The sequence below is a fragment of the Coregonus clupeaformis genome, chromosome 25, assembly GCF_020615455.1.
Source record: "Coregonus clupeaformis isolate EN_2021a chromosome 25, ASM2061545v1, whole genome shotgun sequence".
NCBI classification, from domain to species: domain Eukaryota; kingdom Metazoa; phylum Chordata; class Actinopteri; order Salmoniformes; family Salmonidae; genus Coregonus; species Coregonus clupeaformis.
The window spans coordinates 34,447,785-34,467,881 of NC_059216.1; the positions used below are offsets into that span (position 1 = coordinate 34,447,785).

Below are 20,097 nucleotides of genomic sequence, written 5' to 3' on the forward strand. Positions count from 1 at the left end.
GACAAAGGAACAATGGCGACTTATACACCAAACCCCTTCTCAATACCCAGCGCCGCGGGCGAGGAGGAGAAAGAAAGGACAAAAAGACATTCCATCGGATTACAGTAGAGAATGAAAAACAAGGAAGAGAGGGAAGAAGCAGCTGAAGGGATGTTGCCAGAATCCCTATATCCCCCCCTCCCAAAAAAGAACTTCTGAATGAAAGAAAGAGGAGGGGATCAGACACAAAAAGGCAGCCACCTCGAAATTTAGAGACACTCCTTTTTATAAGAGCAGAACCAATGCCAGATCTATACAGTGTGAGTTAAGGCTATTGTGATATAGCCAGGTGCCTGCATGGAGAGAGGGTGATAGGCAGAGAGAAAGCGAGAGAGAGAGAGAGAGAGAGAGAGAGAGAGAGAGAGAGAGACAGAGACAGAGACAGAGACAGAGACAGAGACAGAGAGACAGAGAGAGAGAGAGAGAGAGAGAGAGAGAGAGAGAGAGGGATGGAGTAAGAGAGGAAGGAAGGAGAGAGTTAGACTGGGTTAATGATATCTAAAGAGCATATGCAAATGAACCAACATCACTTCAGCAGCTTTGAAGTGAATCAGAAAGTGAAGGAGGGAGGTTTCAGTCCATCCCACTGTGCACCGAGGGGAGTGAGAGGGAGTGAGATGAGAACGTATAATATTAAAGTCTATGTGACGGTACCTTGTAGGAGGACTCCTCCATTTTTTCGGAAGAAGGGACTCCCTGGCCATATAGGAGGACTGGACATGCTGCAGAAAAAGAGAGCGAGAAAGAAGAGAGAGCATGAGTAAGGAAGAGCCTCAGACTGAATTCGCTCAAATGACAGCCCTGTACAATATTCCACTGGAGCAGCACTTCTTCAATCTCTATGCAAAACACAGCAAGGGGGTTTCAACCAGTCCCTTACACACTAGAAACAGACCATGGTCTTTTAGATGTAACCACATGAGCAGTCATCGAAACACGCACGCACACACACACATACGCACGCTAACACACACCACTTTGCTCTGAGAGGTTGTGTGAGTGCGTGGGGTCGAAGTGTGTGATAAGAGTTGAAAGGGTTAACAGACTCCTAATACCTTTATCTCTGCAGTCGAGGGGATAAGGACTGGACACAGCTCTCTCTCTCTATCCTACTCCCTCTATCACTTTTCTCTCTTTGTCTGTCTGTCTGTCACTCTCTCCCCTTTCTATCTCTCTTAATCCTCTCTCACCTTTGTCTCTCTTATGCTCTCCCTGCCTCTCTCACTCTACCTCTCCCTCTACCTCTCTCTCAGACCAGACAGAGCTATCCCAGATCTAATCTGATGGTAGTCTGATCTTCCACTGAGCTCCATCTGAATCCTCCATCCTCTCACATAGATAGGGAGGCACACACACATGCACACAGACATGCACCCTGTCACACAGCAGATAGCAGCGCCACAGCCAGGCCGTCTCCTGCCATGCTCCATGTTAATCTGCTTACTCCATATTAACTAATTGAGCTGTAGAACAAACAGTGGAGCAGGAAGGCACAGCACATTATAGCCCCAAAACGGTGTGTGTGTGTGTGTGTTTGTGTGTGTGTGTGCGTGTGTGTGTGCGTGTGTGTGCGCCACCAGCTTAGACACACACTTGATGAGTTGCCATTGAAACACATCTCCTTTTGCCTGAGAAAGAGAGACACATCTCATTTAAACGATGGAGAGCGAAGGAGAAGAGAAAAGACGTGTTCAACAGGCACCTTAATCAAGCACAGAGCGACCTGCTTCTCCATCTCCATCTCCTGATAAGCAGGGCACTACGCCGATGACAGATGGCTAGGTCTGACCTGACAATTTGGGATAATTTAGCTGCAGAGAGGAGAGGGCCATCACATCTCCACTTTTCATACAGAGAACGGATACTTTCAATTATAGCTGTGTCGGAATGCTGAGACATTGAATGCTGAGATGTGCACACACACACACACACACACACACACACACACACACAGGCACACACAGACAAACAATCACAAACACTCATACAAACACACAGGCACACACACATTTTTTGGAGTATGATTAAAACATATTTCAGTCTCTCTCGCCAGAAGCCTTCTGACTAACAGCCTCATTAGCATATTAGTCGCCTGGCAACCGAAACAACATCGTCAACTTCCTTTTTCCTGTATTGGTATTCATGTATTTCGTTTGGAGACATCCAACTACTAAACACCACTACACTCTTAGAAAAAAGGTTTCCAAAAGGGTTCTTCGGCTGTCCCCATAGGAGAACCCTTTTTGGTTCTAGGTAGAACCCATTTTGGTTCCATGTAGAACCCTCTGTAGAAAGGGTTCTACATGGACTCAAAAGGGATCTTCTACCAATTGTCTTACATCGGATAGCGCGTTGAGTCCGCCTGCACTGATCTGTCTCATATTTCGCATAGGATAATGGGATAGATGAAAAGTAGTCTGGCTACAATGGGCTGCCACAACATAAAAATATTACCTAGGCAACATCGTCTGCTGAACCTAATTTCTGCCTCAAAACTGTCTGAATTATCTAAGTTAAACCAATAATATTGATGTTTTATTGGTGAGGAAGTCTTAGTCACCCCATTTTACATCTAGCTAAAGATTATTGTGCGTCAATGAGCAGAATTCCTGAAGTTTGACTATGGGCACGAAAGCTAGCATAAATTTATCCGGAAACAGCTGAGCCAGTGACTGAAATGTTCAGATAAAAACTAGTTCATTGCATCCGCCATGGAGCCCAGTTTAATAATATTACCGTACAGTGAGGGAAAAAAGTATTTGATCCCCTGCTGATTTTGTACGTTTGCCCACTAACAAAGAAATGATCAGTCTATAATTTTAATGGTAGGTTTATTTGAACAGTGAGAGACAGAATAACAACAAAAAAATCCAGAAAAATGTTATAAATTGATTTGCATTTTAATGAGGGAAATAAGTATCTGACCCCTCTGCAAAACATGACTTAGTACTTGGTGGCAAAACCCTTGTTGGCAATCACAGAGGTCAGACGTTTCTTGTAGTTGGCCACCAGGTTTGCACACGTCTCAGGAGGGATTTTGTCCCACTCCTCTTTGCAGATCTTCTCCAAGTCATTAAGGTTTCGAGGCTGATGTTTGGCAACTCAAACCTTCAGCTCCCTCCACATATTTTCTATGGGATTAAGGTCTGGAGACCACTGGAGACCACTTCAGGACCACTTCAGGACCTTAATGTGCTTCTTCTTGAGCCACTCCTTTGTTGACTTGGCCGTGTGTTTTGGATCATTGTCATGCTGGAATACCCATCCACGATCCATTTTCAATGCCCTGGCTGGGGGAAGGAGGTTCTCACCCAAGATTTGACGGTACATGGCCCCGTCCATCGTCCCTTTGATGCGGTGAAGTTGTCCTGTCCCCTTAGCAGAAAAAGCATAATGTTTCCACCTCCAGGTTTGACAGTGGGGATGGAGTTCTTGGGGTCATAGGCAGCATTCCTCCTCCTCCAAACACGTCTAGTTGATTTGATGCCAAAGAGCTCCATTTTGGTCTCATCTGACCACAACACTTTCACCCAGTTCTCCTCTGAATCATTCAGATGTTCATTGGCAAACTTCAGACGGGCATGTATATGTGCTTTCTTGAGCAGGAGGACCTTGCGGGCGCTGCAGGATTTCAGTCCTTCACGGCGTAGTGTGTTACCAATTGTTTTCTTGGTGACTATGGTCCCAGCTGCCTTGAGATCATTGACAAGATCCTCCCGTGTAGTTCTGGGCTGATTCCTCACCGTTCTCATGATCATTGCAACTCCACAAGGTGAGATCTTGCATGGAGCCCCAGGCCGAGGGAGATTGACAGTTATTTTGTGTTTCTTCCATTTGCGAATAATCACACCAACTGTTGTCACCTTCTCACCAAGCTGCTTGGCGATGGTCTTGTAGCCCATTCCAGCCTTGTGTAGGTCTACAATATTGTCCCTGACATCCTTGGAGAGCTCTTTGGTCTTGGCCATGGTGGAGAGTTTGGAGTCTGATTGATTGATTGCTTCTGTGGACAGGTGTCTTTTATACAGGTAACAAACTGAGATTAGGAGCACTCCCTTTAAGAGTGTGCTCCTAATCTCAGCTCATTACCTGTATAAAAGACACCTGGGGGCCAGAAATCTTTCTGATTGAGAGGGGGTCAAATATTTATTTCCCTCATTAAAATGCAAATCAATTTATAACATTTTTGGCATGCGTTTTTCAGCAGGGGATCAAATAATTTTATCCCTCACTGTATGTCCCAGCTGCTTGCCATAGTTTTGAAGTAATCGCGAAAAAACAGGCCTTATTTTAGGGAATTTTTCACCCTGCCAGCTCCTATTCGTTCTATTGAGCACCGTGGTACCAACTCAACTTCCGAACTTTCTATTCCAAGCATACTGTTCTGTATCACAATGCCAGCTCATTGTTAGCAATGAGATTTACCCGCGTAAACCTTGAACGTTTACCTCCGGTAATGGCTACTTGATGCGCAATCTCACTGTTCGGCTGAGTATACGTTGTGTTGACCCACGGTGCAAGAGATGGCTGACGCCTAGCCATTAAAAATGAAAAATGTTCTGGACATGGTTTAACATATTATTTTCAGAAAAAGGTGTAAAACCTAAACAAAACGCGTGTCCGTGTCCTCTTTTTCAAGATGTTGCCAATTTAAACCGCCAAAGTACATTTTTGAATGAAGAACTAAAAGATCTTTGGACCATTTTTGTTGTTTCTAAATGGCTGATAATTTGATATGCGTCGAAATCTGTTCATTATTAGGCGAATTGAGCGTATGCTGCACAGGTTCACTGACTTGCAACCAAATGGATGAGTCTAGCTCATTGATTTGTAGATATGACGCAGTTGCTACCTCAGATTATGAGCCCAGCAAGTGTCACGAATGAGGTATGTAGTACCCGCATATGGCCACGGGGAGGAGCAAGAGAGCTATAAACCCATACAGTTTCTTGCCTTAAAAACCCTAGCCCTAACCCGAGGTATAACCTATTTTAGCATTAACCCCAACCCTAACCCTGAACAGATGGTAACCCCTAACCCTGAACAGATAGTAATCCTAGCCACAACTCTAATTCTATGGTAGGGTAGCCTAGAACACTTTTGCAAACTATTTTAGCAATCTATTATGTTAGTAAATACCATTAGTGTACTAAATAGCATTTTCATTGTTTGTTTTTTAAAATCAAAACCTATGTAAGTATTTGCTGTTTTTTTATTATTATTAGTTAATTTATGGTATTTACTATTGCAAGGCAGAACACTTGATAAACATGGCACATTATTATTATTTTTTTCAAATGTGGTTTGAACTGGGTGTGACCTTGTAACGTCTATGTGAAAGTCCAGCAATTGGCGTGGGATAGGTGGGGCAGGTTTGAGACTGATCTCAGGAATTAATAAGAAAAATACACTTGAGTGGTGTATCCAGGGAGAATACGATCTTCTGAAATTTAATTTGTGGTGTTATGCCCCCATCTATTGGAATTATTTTGCAGTAATTTTTTTTGAAGCAGTGTGTTGATCAGCCAATCAAAGTTTCTATACCTAAGGTCACCGAATTAAGTGTATATCCTTACTGAAGTAGTACTTACTCAGAATTGCAAAACATAAAATATGTTTTGCATTTACATTTTAGTCATTTCGCAGACGCTCTTATCCAGAGCGACATACAGGAGCAATTAAGGTTAAGTGCCTTGCTCAAGGGCACATCGACAGATTTTTCACCTAGGGATTTTCCCATTGATTCTTGAAGATTATAACTTGTACCCCATTAGAACCCAAAATAAAAGCTTGTTTGACTTCAATGTTTGTAAACGAAAAACATGGTTAACTATATATGCTTTACAGTGTTTGTTTACAAACATTGGACTAAAACAAGCTTGTATTTTGGGTTCTGATGGAGAATGAGAGTTGACCTAAGATCATGAGGCATTTATAAGTTATATTATTTTCTGAATCAATGGGTAGATATCATTCATTTATAAGTTCAAAAATGGATTTGGATCCAAAAATGGATGTAGTAAATGCTAGTAACACAGACACTGGACACAGACACTGGAAATTAGCAATATATACAGTACCAGTCAAAAGTGTGGACACACCTACTCATTCAAGGGGTTTTGTTTATTTTTACTATTTTCTACATTGTAGAATAATAGTGAAGACATCAAAACTATGAAATAACACATATGGAATCATGTAGTAAACAAATAAGTGTTAAACAAATCAAAATATATTTTATATTTTAGGATTCTTCAAATAGCCACCATTTGCCTTGATGACAGCTTTGCACACTCTTGGCATTCTCTTAACCAGCTTCACCTGGAATGCTTTTCCAACAGTCTTGAAGGAGTTCCCACATATGCTGAGCACTTGTTGGCTGCTTTTCCTTCACTCTGTGGTCCGACTCATCCCAAACCATCTCAATTGGGTTGAGGTCGGGGGATTGTTGAGGCCAGGTCATCTGATGCAGCACTCCATCACTCTCCTTCTTGGTAAAATAGCCCTTACACAGCCTGGAGGTGTGTTGGGTCATTGTCCTGTTGAAAAACAAATGATAGTCCCACTAAGCACAAACCAGATGGGATGGCGTATCACTGCAGAATGCTGTGGTAGCCATGCTGGTTAAGTGTGCATTGAATTCTAAATAAATCACAGACAATGTCACCAGCAAAGCACCCCCACACCATAACACCTCCTCCTCCATGCTTTACGGTGGGAACTACACATGCGGAGATCATCCGTTCACCCACACCGCATCTCACAAAGACATTTGGACTCGAGACCAAAGAACAAATTTCCACCGGTCTAATGTCCATTGCTCATGTTTCTTGGCCCAAGCAAGTCTCTTCTTCTTATTGGTGTCCTTTAGTAGTGGTTTCTTTGCAGTAAATCGACCACGAATGCCTGATTCACACAGTCTCCTCTGAACAGTTGATGTTGAGATGTGTCTGTTACTTGAACTCTGTGAAGCATTTATTTGGGCTGCAATTTCTGAGGCTGGTAACTCTAATTAACTTATCCTCTGCGGCAGAGGTAACTCTGGGTCTTCCATTCCGGTGGCGGTCCTCATGAGAACCAGTTTCATCATAGCGCTTGATGGTTATTGCGACTGCACTTGAAAGAACTTTCAAAGTTCTTGACATTTTCCGTATTGACCTTCATGTCTTAAATGAATGATGGACTGTCGTTTCTCTTTGCTTATTTGAGCTGTTCTTGCCATAATATGGACTTGGTCTTTTACCAAATAGGGCTATCTTCTGTATACCACCCCTACCTTGTCACAACACAACTGATTGGCTCAAACACATTAAGTAGGAAAGAAATTCAACAAATTGACTTTTAAGAAGGCACACCTTTTAATTGAAATGCATTCCAGGTGACTACCTCATGAAACTGGTTGAGAGAATGCCAAGAGTGTGCAAAGCTGTCATCAAGGCAAAGGCTGGCTATTTGAAGAATCTCGAATATAAACTATATTTTCATTTGTTTAAAAATTGTTTGGTTACTACATGATTCCATATGTGTTATTTCATAGTTTTGAAGTCTTCACTATTATTCTACAATGTCGAAAATAGTAAAAATAAAGAAAAACCCTTGAATGAGTAGGTGTGTCCAAACTTTTGACTGGTACTATAAGTCTGGGCAGCAAGCTCTGCTGTCATCAATCACTAGACCAGAAATAGTCAAAAGTTTACATTTTTTCCCTACTTCCTCTTTACGCAGATGTAAGCACACTTGACACCATCGAGGTTCGGATGTATACTTTCTACATGAGTTGTTCTTTTTCAGTTTCATCCTAAGAACAGATTGTAGTGGTAAAATAAATAGGGACATTTTTTTGGGTGCCATTTAGGGGAAAAGGATTTCTAAGCATCACTCCAGTCAGAAGAGGCTCAGCGAAGGTTCGTTTCAATTAATTTGATATGGCCTTGCGCTAGTAATCCAGCTCAGCCAACATTCTTTGGCCGTTTTTCAGACTTGGGTGAATTTTGACTCGTTCTATTGTCCAGCCTAGCAGTAGCCTCCCGAGTCAGCTGCTGTGCTTAGCTTTCCCAATGATACGATCGCGGAGAAACATGCTGATCTACGGACTGATTCTGATAACAGTCAAATCAAATCACATTTTATTTGTGAAATGCTTACTTACAAGCCCTTAACCAACAACGCAGTTTTAAGAAAAATAAGTGTTAAGTTAAAATTGAAAAAGAGCAGCAGTAAAATAGTCCGGGTAGCCATATGATTAGCTGTTCAGGAGTCTTATTGCTTGGGGGTAGAAGCTGTTGAGAAGCCTTTTGGACCAAGACTTGGCGCTCCAGTACCGCTTGCCGTGCGGTAGCAGAGAGAACAGTCTATGACTAGGGTGGCTGGAGTCTTTGACAATTTTTAGGGCGTTCTTCTGACACCGCCTGGTATAGAGGTCCTGGAAGGCCAGGTCTCTCATCGTTGTCGGTGATCAGGCCTATCACTGTTGTGTCGTCGGCAAACATAATGGTGTTGGAGTCATGGCAGATGTGTTGATCAGCGTGGCAGATCAGCGTGGCAGATGTGTTGTTACCTACCCTTACCACCTGGGGGCGGCCCGTCAGGAAGTCCAGGATCCAGTTGCAGAGGGAGGTGTTTAGTCCCAGGGTCCTTAGCTTAGTGATGAGCTTTGAGGGCACTATGGTGTTGAACGCAGAGCTGTAGTCAATGAACAGCATTCTCAAGAAGGTGTTCCTTTTGTCCAGGTGGGAAAGGGCAGTGTTAGTGCAATAGAGATTGCGTCATCTGTGGATCTGTTGGGGCGGTACACACATTGGAGTGGGTCTAGGGTTTCTGGGATAATGGTGTTGATGTGAGCCATGAACAGCCTTTCAAAGCACTTCATGGCTACAGACGCGAGTGCCACGGGTCGGTAGTCATTTAGGCAGGTTACCTTAGTGTTCTTGGCCACAGGGACTATGGTGGTCTGCTTGAAAAATGTTGGTATTACAGACTTAGTAAGGGACAGGTTGAAAATGTCAGTGAAGACACTTGCCAGTTGGTCAGCGCATGCTCGGAGTACACGTCCTGGTAATACGTCTGGCCCTGCGGCCTTGTGAATGTTGACCTGTTTAAAGGTCTTACTCACATCAGCTACGGAGAGCGTGATCACACAGTCATCCGGAACAGCTGATGCTCTCATGCATGCTCGTGTCACTGGGCAGCTCATGGCTGTGCTTCCCTTTGTAGTCTGTAATAGTTCGCAAGCCCTGCCACATCCGACGAGCGTCGGAGCCGGTGTAGTACGATTCAATCTTAGTCCTGTATTGACGCTTTGCCTGTTTGATGGTTCGTCGGAGGGCATAGCGGGATTTCTTATAAGCGTCCAGGTTAGAGTCCCACTCCTTGAAAGCGGCAGTTCTACCCTTTAACTCAGTGCGGATGTTGCCTGTAATCCATGGCTTCTGGTTGGGGTATGTACGTACGGTCACTGTGGGGATGACGTCATCGATGCACTTATTGATGAAGCCAGTGACTGATGTGGTGTACTCCTCAATGCCATCGGAAGAATCCCGGAACATTTTCCAGTCTGTGCTAGCAAAACATGTCTACAACTTCAGGGTAATTTGAACGGGCTAAGCAAGCTTTTTATGTCAGTGAAGGAAGAGTTAGTTGACTAGCTCGCTAGCTAAGTCAGTAAGCTAACTAGCTACAACCACAGACATAAAAAAAACAGTTAGCTACACAGCTGACCAAGGCACTGCACCTGTGTCCAACGTCCTTGCACAGAATTTGTGCAGGAGATAGCCACCAACTATTAAATCTCTGTCACAACATTTTAATAATTTAGCTAGCTAGTTATTCTGCCTATTTCATGGAGAGTTATACAAGAGTGCAGTGATATTCAAAATTAGGAACTATGTTTTCATTTTTTGAATGGCGGATGCTCAATATTCAACTTTGAATATGAGTTCCATATCCTACAAGACAGATCGGTCACAGAGTTTCTAAACCCAGAGGCACAATATCGCGAGACTTCCGGGAACGCTTGCGAAACAGACCAAACAGAGCAGGCAGGGGGTTTGGGGTTTGAGAAGTCAATGAGAGAAGGGAAAGATTCTTCCTTAGTTGAAAATTTTCTCGAAATCTAAAGGCACAACCTAGAATCGAGCCAATGGCTTAAGTAGTTGAACATGTTATTACTCCAACCTCTTGAAAGTGACAAACTGACACGTTTTCATTTTCATGAAAAACAACTTTATATCGAAGGAGTGCCTTTGATTTGACGGCCTGCACATGCGCAGTTCGGCGCGAGACAACAGTTACACCAGATGGCGTGTTTCTACGCATGAGCTTAGCTAGCTAACGTCACCATGACATCGCCTACAAGTGTGATCAGGGATTTCTATTGGAGAATACATTTTAAGCAATTTTAGCCTATCTTCATACTGTACTGTCTTTGAATTGGTTGAGGGACGACTCCTTGTTGCAGCCGGGCGCATACACGCTGACTTCGGTCGCCAGCTGTACAGTGTTTCCTCCAACACATTGGTGCGGCTGGCTTCCAGGTTAAGTGAGCAGTGTGTCAAGAAGCAGCGCGGCTTGGCGGTGACATGTTCCGGAGGACGCATGGCTCTCGACCTTCGCCTCTCCTGAGTCCGTACGGGAGTCGCAGCGATGGGACAAGACTGTAACTACCAATTGGGGAGAAAAAAAGAGGTAAAAAGTACCAAAACAAATACATACAAAATAAATAATGCAACCTTATAAAAGTTATACTTTTTTAGATAAAACTATACTAAATATATTCACGTCACCAAATAACTGATTAAAACACACTGTGTCGCAATGAAGGTCTACAGTAGCCTCAACATCACTCTCTGGGGTAGCACCATGGTGTAGCCGGAGGACAGCTATTTTCCGTCCTCCTCTAGGTACATTGACTTCAATAAAAACCTAGGAGGCTCATGGTTCTCACCACCTTCCTTAGACTTACACAGTAATTATGACAACTTCCAGAGGACGTCCTCCAACCTATGAGAGCTCTTGCAGCATGAACTGACATGTTGTCCAGCCAATCAAAGGATCAGAGAATGAATCTAGTACTGAAAGCATAAGCTATAGCTAGCTACAGTGCATAAAATGTGGTGAGTAGTTGACTCAGAGAGAGAAAGACAATAGTTGAACAGTTTTTAACAAATTCATTTCTTCAAAAATTAAGGAGAAGCAGCAGAGAGAGAGAGAGAGTGAGAGCAAGCTAGCTATATTTCAGATTATTTATTTCACTTTCAATTTGTCCAATAGAAGCTTGTTTGCAACTGTTTGGACTAATGATTACACCCTAGATCAGTTAGATGCAGGCAAGAGTGTGCAAGGTGGTATTGAAAGTGTCACTAGCTAGGTCTCCATACAATTGGCGACAGATTTTCATGCAAATATTCTAAAATCCACATGAAAACATGCGCATTTTCCCACCAGAGATGTGTTTCCATCAAATGAACTGTTGCAGATATAAAGGCTGTGCGTGATGACGTAGTCCACATAAAAATACCTTTTGCGGTTACATTTCCATGTACCAAATAAAAAATACAAGTTGAACTCTACTGATGGTTTTCTCACCAAAAATGTGGCATTATATAGTGAGTGTGCCCACTCTGGTGTTGGCACATAAGCTCTAGCCCACAGCGCTAACTGCGCGCTGTTGGCTAAGAGCACCTGTATAGCTTACATGATGAGATTATTATTATGGACAAAAAAGAGACATCATTTTTTGGGGTCAAACGGCAGCCAAGCATCGATTATCATCTCACCAGAATATCCGACATGTACTTTACTCGCATAAAAAGGTTGGATGGAAACTTGGTAAGTGTCTGTCACCTTGATTTCTCCAATTCGTCCCACGACCTGTGCACCTGCGTTATAAACGTTCATTCGTAGGCTACGTTGTAGCAGCCTCATGATGGATATAGGGAACATTCGAGTATCATGCAGTAGCCTAAACCTATCGATGTTACATTGAATGGAATATGAATGACAGTCATCCAATATGCTGTAATAGAAATAAGGCCATGCCCATAAAAAAACAATCGTCCTCCCTAATCTTAAACAGCACCGACCGCCACTGTGTAGTATAAGCCAACATTATACAGTGACATAGTGTAGTATAAGCCTACATTATACAGAGACATTAGTACATGACTGTACTAGGTCCAGAAGCTTTGCCACAAGTTTAAAAAGCCTCTTTGTTTTCCTACAGAGCTGAGTCTCTCTCACAGTCACAGGGCCCTACTTTCCCCTACGCCTGAAATAGAGAGGGCTCTGTTGAAAAGTGTATGTGTGTGTGTGTGTGCGCATTCGTGCGTGTATGTGTGTGTGTGTGCGTGCATGTTCGTGTATGTGACATAAAGTTTGCACTGACTTAACCATTGCTCCACAAAATCTACAGACCCTTATTAATTTGCAAGTTATTAACTTTCTTTGAGACTGAAATTAAAGTCACAATATCAATTGGACCCAGTGTACAGTACAGTAGGTGGAGGGATACAGTAGCCGTGGTTCAGCTGTGTTCTTAGGTTAGTTCACCAGGGGCCAGCCCAGTGTTCATAGTCCCAGTCCACATATGCTTGGCGTCGTGTTACCACCCAGGTATGCGTTGTCATGGTAACAGCATGCCTGGTAGTGTCAGTTGAGCCCAGCATTTCGTTCAATTCAGCTGTGAGGACAGAAAAATGCAAACATGGATGGGCTTTTGACATCTCCTTTTCGCTCTGCTATCTTTTCCCTACCTCGCTACATAAACTCATACTACAGCTAGCATCAACAAGATAGACAGAAATAGTCTCTGTGGTCTGTAATTTCTGTTTTCTGTACTCCTAAAGAAATAAGCCCTGAGTTGGCAATAACTTAGACTTCACCTTTAAGAAAGAGTTTGGTTTGGTTGTAGGTTAGGTCAGATGGTAATTTAGAAGAAATAACTTGTGTGAGAACTACGGCCGTAGCTTTTTCAATAACTGTATTTCAGCAGAGGAACTGAACTGCAAACCCACAAAGGGTGTAGTGCATAGTAACGCTATCATCTCGGCTAAAGCTTGTAGCCTGCTCCTAGATCTGTATTGTTTGGAGTGACAATGACCATAGGACTTGGCAAGACAGCACAAACAGATCTGGTTCCAGGCTATGAAGGTTGGATTTTCTTCTGTAGGGCAACATCAACTGAGTTTCAAAGGTATAGAGTGACATGAGATAGTCTTGAACCAGGAGCTTCACGGTAACATGGAAACAGCTGTTACTGTTTTGACGGAAGTGACCCTATACAGCTTTGGAAGCCTCTCTAAGAAGTGGATCTGTGTGTGTGTCTGTGCGTGCACACACGTGTGTGTGTGTTAACTAAAGGCAGAATCCTAACTTCAAACATGCACGTGGAACTCACAACTGACCCTTTTTGCACTAACTTTTTTGACTCATCACATACGCTGCTGTTACTGTTAATTATCTATCTTGTTGCCTAGTCACTTTATCCCTAACTATATGTACATATCTTCCTCAATTACCTCGTACCACCACACATCGACTCGGTACTGATACCCTGTGTATATAGCCAAGTTATCGTTACTAATTGTGTATATATTCTTTGTGTTATTATTTTTATATTTTTATATTATTTATCTTTTTTTCTCTCTCTGCATTGTTGGGAAGGGCCTGTAAGTAAGCGTTTCACTGTTAGTCTACACATGTTGTTTCCGAAGCACGTGACAAATAGCATTTGATTTAATTCCTCCCAAATCTCCCTTTGACAAGAATGCCAGATTCACACAAAAGATGGAGCTTAGTGCCACAACTCAGGATCCATCCCTAAGTCTACAGACATGACACACTGTTGAAAAGAAGTGAAACTGGCAGACACACTTTTACTCTAACCACAGAAACGCATACATGGTCCTACTTCGCCATCCCTTTGGCAAATCAGACCATGACTCCATCCTCCTGCTTCCTGATTAAAAGCAAAAACTCAAACAGGAAGCTCAGTACGGAAGTGGTCCGACAAAGCAGACACTAAGCTACAACATTGCTTCGCTAACACGGACTGGAAATAATCAGGGATTCATTAGATAACATTAAAGAGTTTACCACATCAGTCAAAGGCTTCATCAATAAGTGCATCGATGATGTCGTCTCCACAGTGACCGACCGTACGTACGTACCCTAACCAAAAGCCATGGATTACAGGCAGTATCCGAGCCGAGCTAAAGGCTAAAGCTGCCGCTTTCAATGAACGGGACACGGACATTGAGGCTTACAAGAAAGCCCACTACGACATCTGACGAGCCATCAAACATGGAAAAGGTCAATATAGGACTAAGACAGAATCCTACTACACCGGCTCTGACACTCGTCGGATATGGCAGTATTTGCAGACTATAGCGGATTACAAAAGGGATACCCAACCGTGAGTTGCCCAGTGACGCAAACCTCCCACACGAGCAGAATGACTTCTATGCTCGCTTCGAGGCAAACACTGAGCCAGGCATTAGAGCCACTGCTGTCCCAGATGACTGCATTAACTCGCTCTCCGTGGCCGATGTGAGTAAGACTTTTAAACAGGTTAACACTCGCAAGGCCATTGGGCCAGACAGAATACAAGGGCGCGTTCTCTGAGCATGCGCAGACCAGCTGGCAAGTGTCTTCAAGCACATTTTCATCTCCTTGTCCCAGTCTGTAATCTCAACATGTTTCAAGCAGACCACCATTGTCCCTGTTCCTAAGAACTGAAAGGTAACCTGCCTAAATGACTATCGTCCCATAGCACTCACATCTGTAACCCTGAAATGCTTTGAAAGGCTGGTCATGGCACATATCAACACCATCATCCCAGACACCCTGGACCAATTCAAATTTGCATACCGCCACAACAGATCCACAGATGTTGCAATATATATTGTACTCCACATTGCTCTCTCCCACCTCGACAAGAGGAATACCTACAGTTGAAGTCGGAAGTTTACATACACTTAGGTTGGAGTCATTAAAACTTGTTTTTCAACCACTCCACAAATTTCTCGTTAACAAACTATAGTTTTGGCAAGTCGGTTAGGACATCTACTTTGTGCATGACACAAGTAATTTTTCCAACAATTGTTTACAGACAGATTATTTCACTTATAATTCACTGTATCACAATTCCAGTGAGCAGAAGTTTACATACACTAAGTTGACGGTGCCTTTAAACAGCTTGGAAAATTCCAGAAAATGATGTCATGGCTTTAGAAGCTTCTGATAGGCTAATTGACATCATTTGAGTCAATTGGAGGTGTACCTGTGGATGTATTTCAAGGCCTACCTTCAAACTCAGTGCCTCGTTGCTTGACATCATGGGAAAATCCAAAGAAATCAACCAAGACCTCAGAAAAAAAATTGTAGACCTCCACAAGTCTGGTTCATCCTTGGGAGCAATTTCCAAACGCCTGAAGGTACCACGTTCATCTGTACAAATAATAGTACGCAAGTATAAACACCATGGGACCACGTAGCCGTCATACTGCTCAGAAAGGAGATGCGTTCTGTCTCCTAGAGATGAACGTACTTTGGTGCGAAAAGTGCAAATCAATCCCAGAACAACAGCAAAGGACCTTGTGAAGATGCTGGAGGAAACAGGTACAAAAGTATCTATATCCACAGTAAAACGAGTCCTATATCGACATAACCTGAAAAGCCACTCGGCAAGGAAGAAGCCACTGCTCCAAAACCGCCATAAAAAAGCCAGACTACGGTTTGCAACTGCACATGGGGACAAAGATCATACTTTTTGGAGAAATGTCCTCTGGTCTGATGAAACAAAAATAGAATTGTTTGGCCATAATGACCATCGTTATGTTTGGAGGGAAAAGGGGGTTGCTTGCAAACCGAAGAACACCATATCAACCATGAAGCACGGGGGTGGCAGCATCATGCTGTGGGGGTGCTTTGCTGCAGGAGGGACTGGTGCACTTCACAAAATAGATGGCATCATGAGGAAGGAAAATGATGTGGATATATTGAAGCAACATCTCAAGACATCAGTCAGGAAGTTAAAGCTTGGTCACAAATGGGTCTTCCAAATGGACAATGACCCCAAGCATACTTCCAAAGTTGTGGCAAAATGGCTTAAGGACAACAAAGTCAAGGTATTGGAGTGGCCATCACAAAGCCCTGACTTCAATCCTATAGAACATTTGTGGACAGAACTGAAAAAGCGTGTGCGAGCAAGGAGGCCTACAAACCTGATTCAGTTACACCAGCTCTGTCAGGAGGAATGGGCCAAAATTCACCCAACTTATTGTGGGAAGCTTGTGGAAGGCTACCCGAAACGTTTGACCCAAGTTAAACAATTTAAAGGCCATGCTACCAAATACTAATTGAGTGTATGTAAACTTCTGACCCACTGGGAATGTGATTAAATAAATAAAAGCTGAAATAAATAAATCTCTCTACTATTATTCTGACATTTCACATTCTTAAAATAAAGTGGTGATCCTAACTGACCTAAGACAGGGAATTTTTTACTAGGATTAAATGTCAGGAATTGTGAAAAACTGAGTTGAAATGTATTTGGCTAAACTTCCGACTTCAACTGTATGTGAGAATGCTGTTAATTCAGAAAGTATTCAGACCCCTTGACTTTTTCCACATTTTGCTACGTTACAGCTGTCACGCCCTGGCTCTGGGGACTCTTATATGTTGAGCCAGGGTGTGGATTTTTCTATGTTATAGTTTTCTATGTTGTGTTCTAGATCGTTTAGTTTCTATGTTGGCCAGGGTGGTTCCCAATCAGAGACAGCTGTAGCTTGTTGTCTCTGATTGGGGCCCATACTTAGGCAGCCTGTTAGCACATGTTTATTGTGGGATCTTGTTCCGGAAGGTTTGTGTTCAACCCAGGACTTCACGTATCGTTTGTTTTGTTGTTTTGGTTCGTGTTGTGTACTGCAATAAAGGAATGTACGCATATCACGCTGCACCTTGGTCCGCTTCATCTTATAACGATCGTGACAGAAGATCCCACCTCGACTGGATCAAGCAGCGTGACGAGGAGAGAGGATGGACTTGGGAGGAGATGAGTTAGAGTCTGGCAAGAGGGATGGAGGCCTTGAGCACGGGGGAGAGACAAGCCCCAAAAAAAATTAGTGGGGGGCTCACGCCGTGGACGACGAGGCAGCAGGAGGCCGCGATAGAGCGGTTCAGCCGGTTAGCAGAGGAGGCCGCCAGGTTACGGGGGCTACTGGTCACGAGGGAGAAGGAGAGTGTGGAGGCACGGCGAGAGGAACTGGTTAGGCAGCAGAGGGAGCGGAGGTTTATGAGGAAACCCAGTCCCGCTCCTCGCACCAAGCAAGTGGTGTTTCACCAGTCCGGTCCGGCCCGTTCCTGATTCCCGCACAAGGCCAGTGGTGTGTGTTCCCAGTACGGTCAGGCCCGTTCCTGCTCCCCGCACTAAGCCTGTGGTGCGCGTCGCCAGCCCGGGTCCGGCCTGTTCCTGCTCCCCGCACCAAGCCAGTGGTGCGCGTCGTCAGCCCGGTCCGGCCCGTTCCTGCTCCCCGCACCAAGCCAGTGGTGCGCGTCATCAGCCCGGTCCGGCCTGTACCTGCTCCCCGCACCAAGCCAATGGTGCGGCGTCGTCAGCCGGTCCGGCCCGTTCCTGCTCCCGCACCAAGCCAATGGTGCGCGTCGTCAGCCCGGTCCGCCCGTTCCTGCTCCCCGCACCAAGCCAATGGTGCGCGTCGTCAGCCCGGTCCGGCCCATTCCTGCTCCCCGCACCAAGCTAGTGGTGCGCGTCGTCAGTCCGGCACGGTCCGTGCCTGTTCCACCGGTGCCTGGTCCGGCACCGGTCAGCTGCTCCACGCCGGAGCCAGAGCAATCAGCTCCACCGGTGTTTAGTCCAGCTCCGGTCAGCGGGGCCAGACCAGACCAGGGGCGTAACGGGGGGGTAGAGAGAGTGTGGTGGTCACGCCCGGAGCCGGATCCGCCTCCGAGGCGGAATGTCCACCCGGCCCCTACCCTCTTGTGTTTGGTTGGCGCGGTCGCAGTCCGCGCCTTTGGGGGGGGGTACTGTCACGCCCTGGCTCTGGGGACTCTTATATGTTGAGACAGGGTGTGGATTTTTCTATGTTATAGTTTTCTATGTTGTGTTCTAGATCGTTTAGTTTCTATGTTGGCCAGGGTGGTTCCCAATCAGAGACAGCTGTAGCTTGTTGTCTCTGATTGGGGACCATACTTAGGCAGCCTGTTGGCACATGTTTATTGTGGGATCTTGTTCCGGAAGGTTTGTGTTCAACCCAGGACTTCACGTATCGTTTGTTTTGTTGTTTTGGTTCGTGTGGTGTACTGCAATAAAGGAATGTACGCATATCACGCTGCGCCTTGGTCCGCTTCATCTTATAACGATCGTGATAACAGCTTTATTCTAAAATTGATTACATTGTTTGTTTTTTCTCATGTCAATCTACACACAATACTCCATAATGACAACGCATAACCAGATCGTTCAACATTTTTGCAAATGTATAATAAAAAAATTAATAAATGAAATATTACATTTACGTAAGTATTCAGACCCTTTACTCAGTATTTTGTTGAAGCACCTTTGGCTGCGATTACAGCCTCAAGTCGTCTTGGGTATTACGTTACAAGCTTGGCACACCTGTACTTGGGGAGTTTCTCCCATTCTTCTCTGCCGATCTTCCCAAACTCTGTCAGGTTGGATGGGGAGCGTCGCTGCACAGCTATTTTCAGGTCTCTCCAGAGATGTTCAATCGGGTTCAAGTCCGGGTTATGGCTGGGCTACTCAAGGACATTCAGAGACTTGTCCCGAAGCCACTCCTGAGTTGACTTTGCTGTGTGCTTAGGGTCGTTGTCCTGTTGGAAGGTGAACCTTCGCCCCAGTATGAGGTCCTGAGCACTATGGAGTAGGTTTTCATCAAGGATCTCTCTGTACTTTGCTCCATTCATCTTCCCCTCCATTCAAGTCTCCCAGTACCTGCCGCTGAAAAACATCCCAACAGCATGATGCTGCTACCACCATGCTTCACCATAGGGATGGTGCCAGGTTTCGTCCAGACGTGATGCTTGACATTCAGGCCAAAGAGTTCAATCTTGGTTTCATTAGACCAGAGAATCTTGTTTCCTTTTGGCAAACTCCAAGCAGGCTGTCATGTGCCTTTTAGCGAGGAGTAGCTTCCATCTGGCCACTCTACTATAAAGGCCTGATTGGTGGAGTGCTGCAGAAATGTGTTGGTATCCTTCCCCAGATATGTGCCCCGACACAATCCTGTCTCGGAGCTCTATGGACAATTACTTCGACTTCATGGCTTGGTTTTTTCTCTGACATGCACTGTCAACTGATGGACCATATATAGACAGGTGTGTGCCTTTCCAAATCATGTCCAATCAATTGAATTTACCACAGGTGGACTCCAATCAAGTTGTAGAAACATCTCAAGGATGATAATTGGAAACAGGATGCACCTGAGCTCAATTTCGAGTCTCATAGCAAAGGGTCTGAATACTTACGTAAATAAGGTATTTCAGTTTTTTGCAAAAATTATCAATTTGCAAAAATTGATAAAAAACTGTTTTTGCTTCGTCATTATGGGGTATTGTGTGTAGATTGATGAGAAAAAAATAATATTTATTCAATTTTAGAATAAGGCTGTAACGAATACTTTCCGAATGCACTGTAGCCTTGTTATTGTTATTTATTTATTGTATTACTATTTTCTATTTTTATTTGCTAATTTTCATACTTTTTTAACTGTGCATTGTTGGGAAAGGGCTTGTAAGCAAGAATTTCACGTTAAAGCCTACACCTGTTGTTTTCGGCACATGTGAAAAATAAAATGTGATTTGATTTGACACAACAAGTGTGTTGTTGTGTGTTTGTGTGTGTCAGTAAGTACTAGGTCTGGGATGAGGAGAGAGGGGGTGTTTGGATGCAGTAGAGCAGAGCAGAGTGGAACTAGAGAGCGCAGCGCTAACATTTGTGTACACCACAGGAGGCCAGCAAGCACAGCATTCTTTGTTTGTGTTTTTATGAGAAACACATGGGCTTCTGGCACAATCCTCTCCTTC

The 20,097-nt window shown here is 44.1% G+C and overlaps 1 protein-coding gene across 2 annotated transcripts in view; it reads right to left on the reverse strand.

Annotated features, from left to right (window-relative positions):
• Positions 1-20,097, reverse strand: part of foxn3 (forkhead box N3) — a 134,516-nt gene that overhangs the window by 37,100 nt on the left and 77,319 nt on the right. For both annotated transcript variants that reach the window (XM_041848277.2, XM_045207566.1), the window contains exon 4: positions 694-761. In XM_041848277.2, the coding sequence (XP_041704211.2) occupies positions 694-761 (68 nt within the window). The remainder of the gene's footprint in view (positions 1-693; positions 762-20,097) is intronic.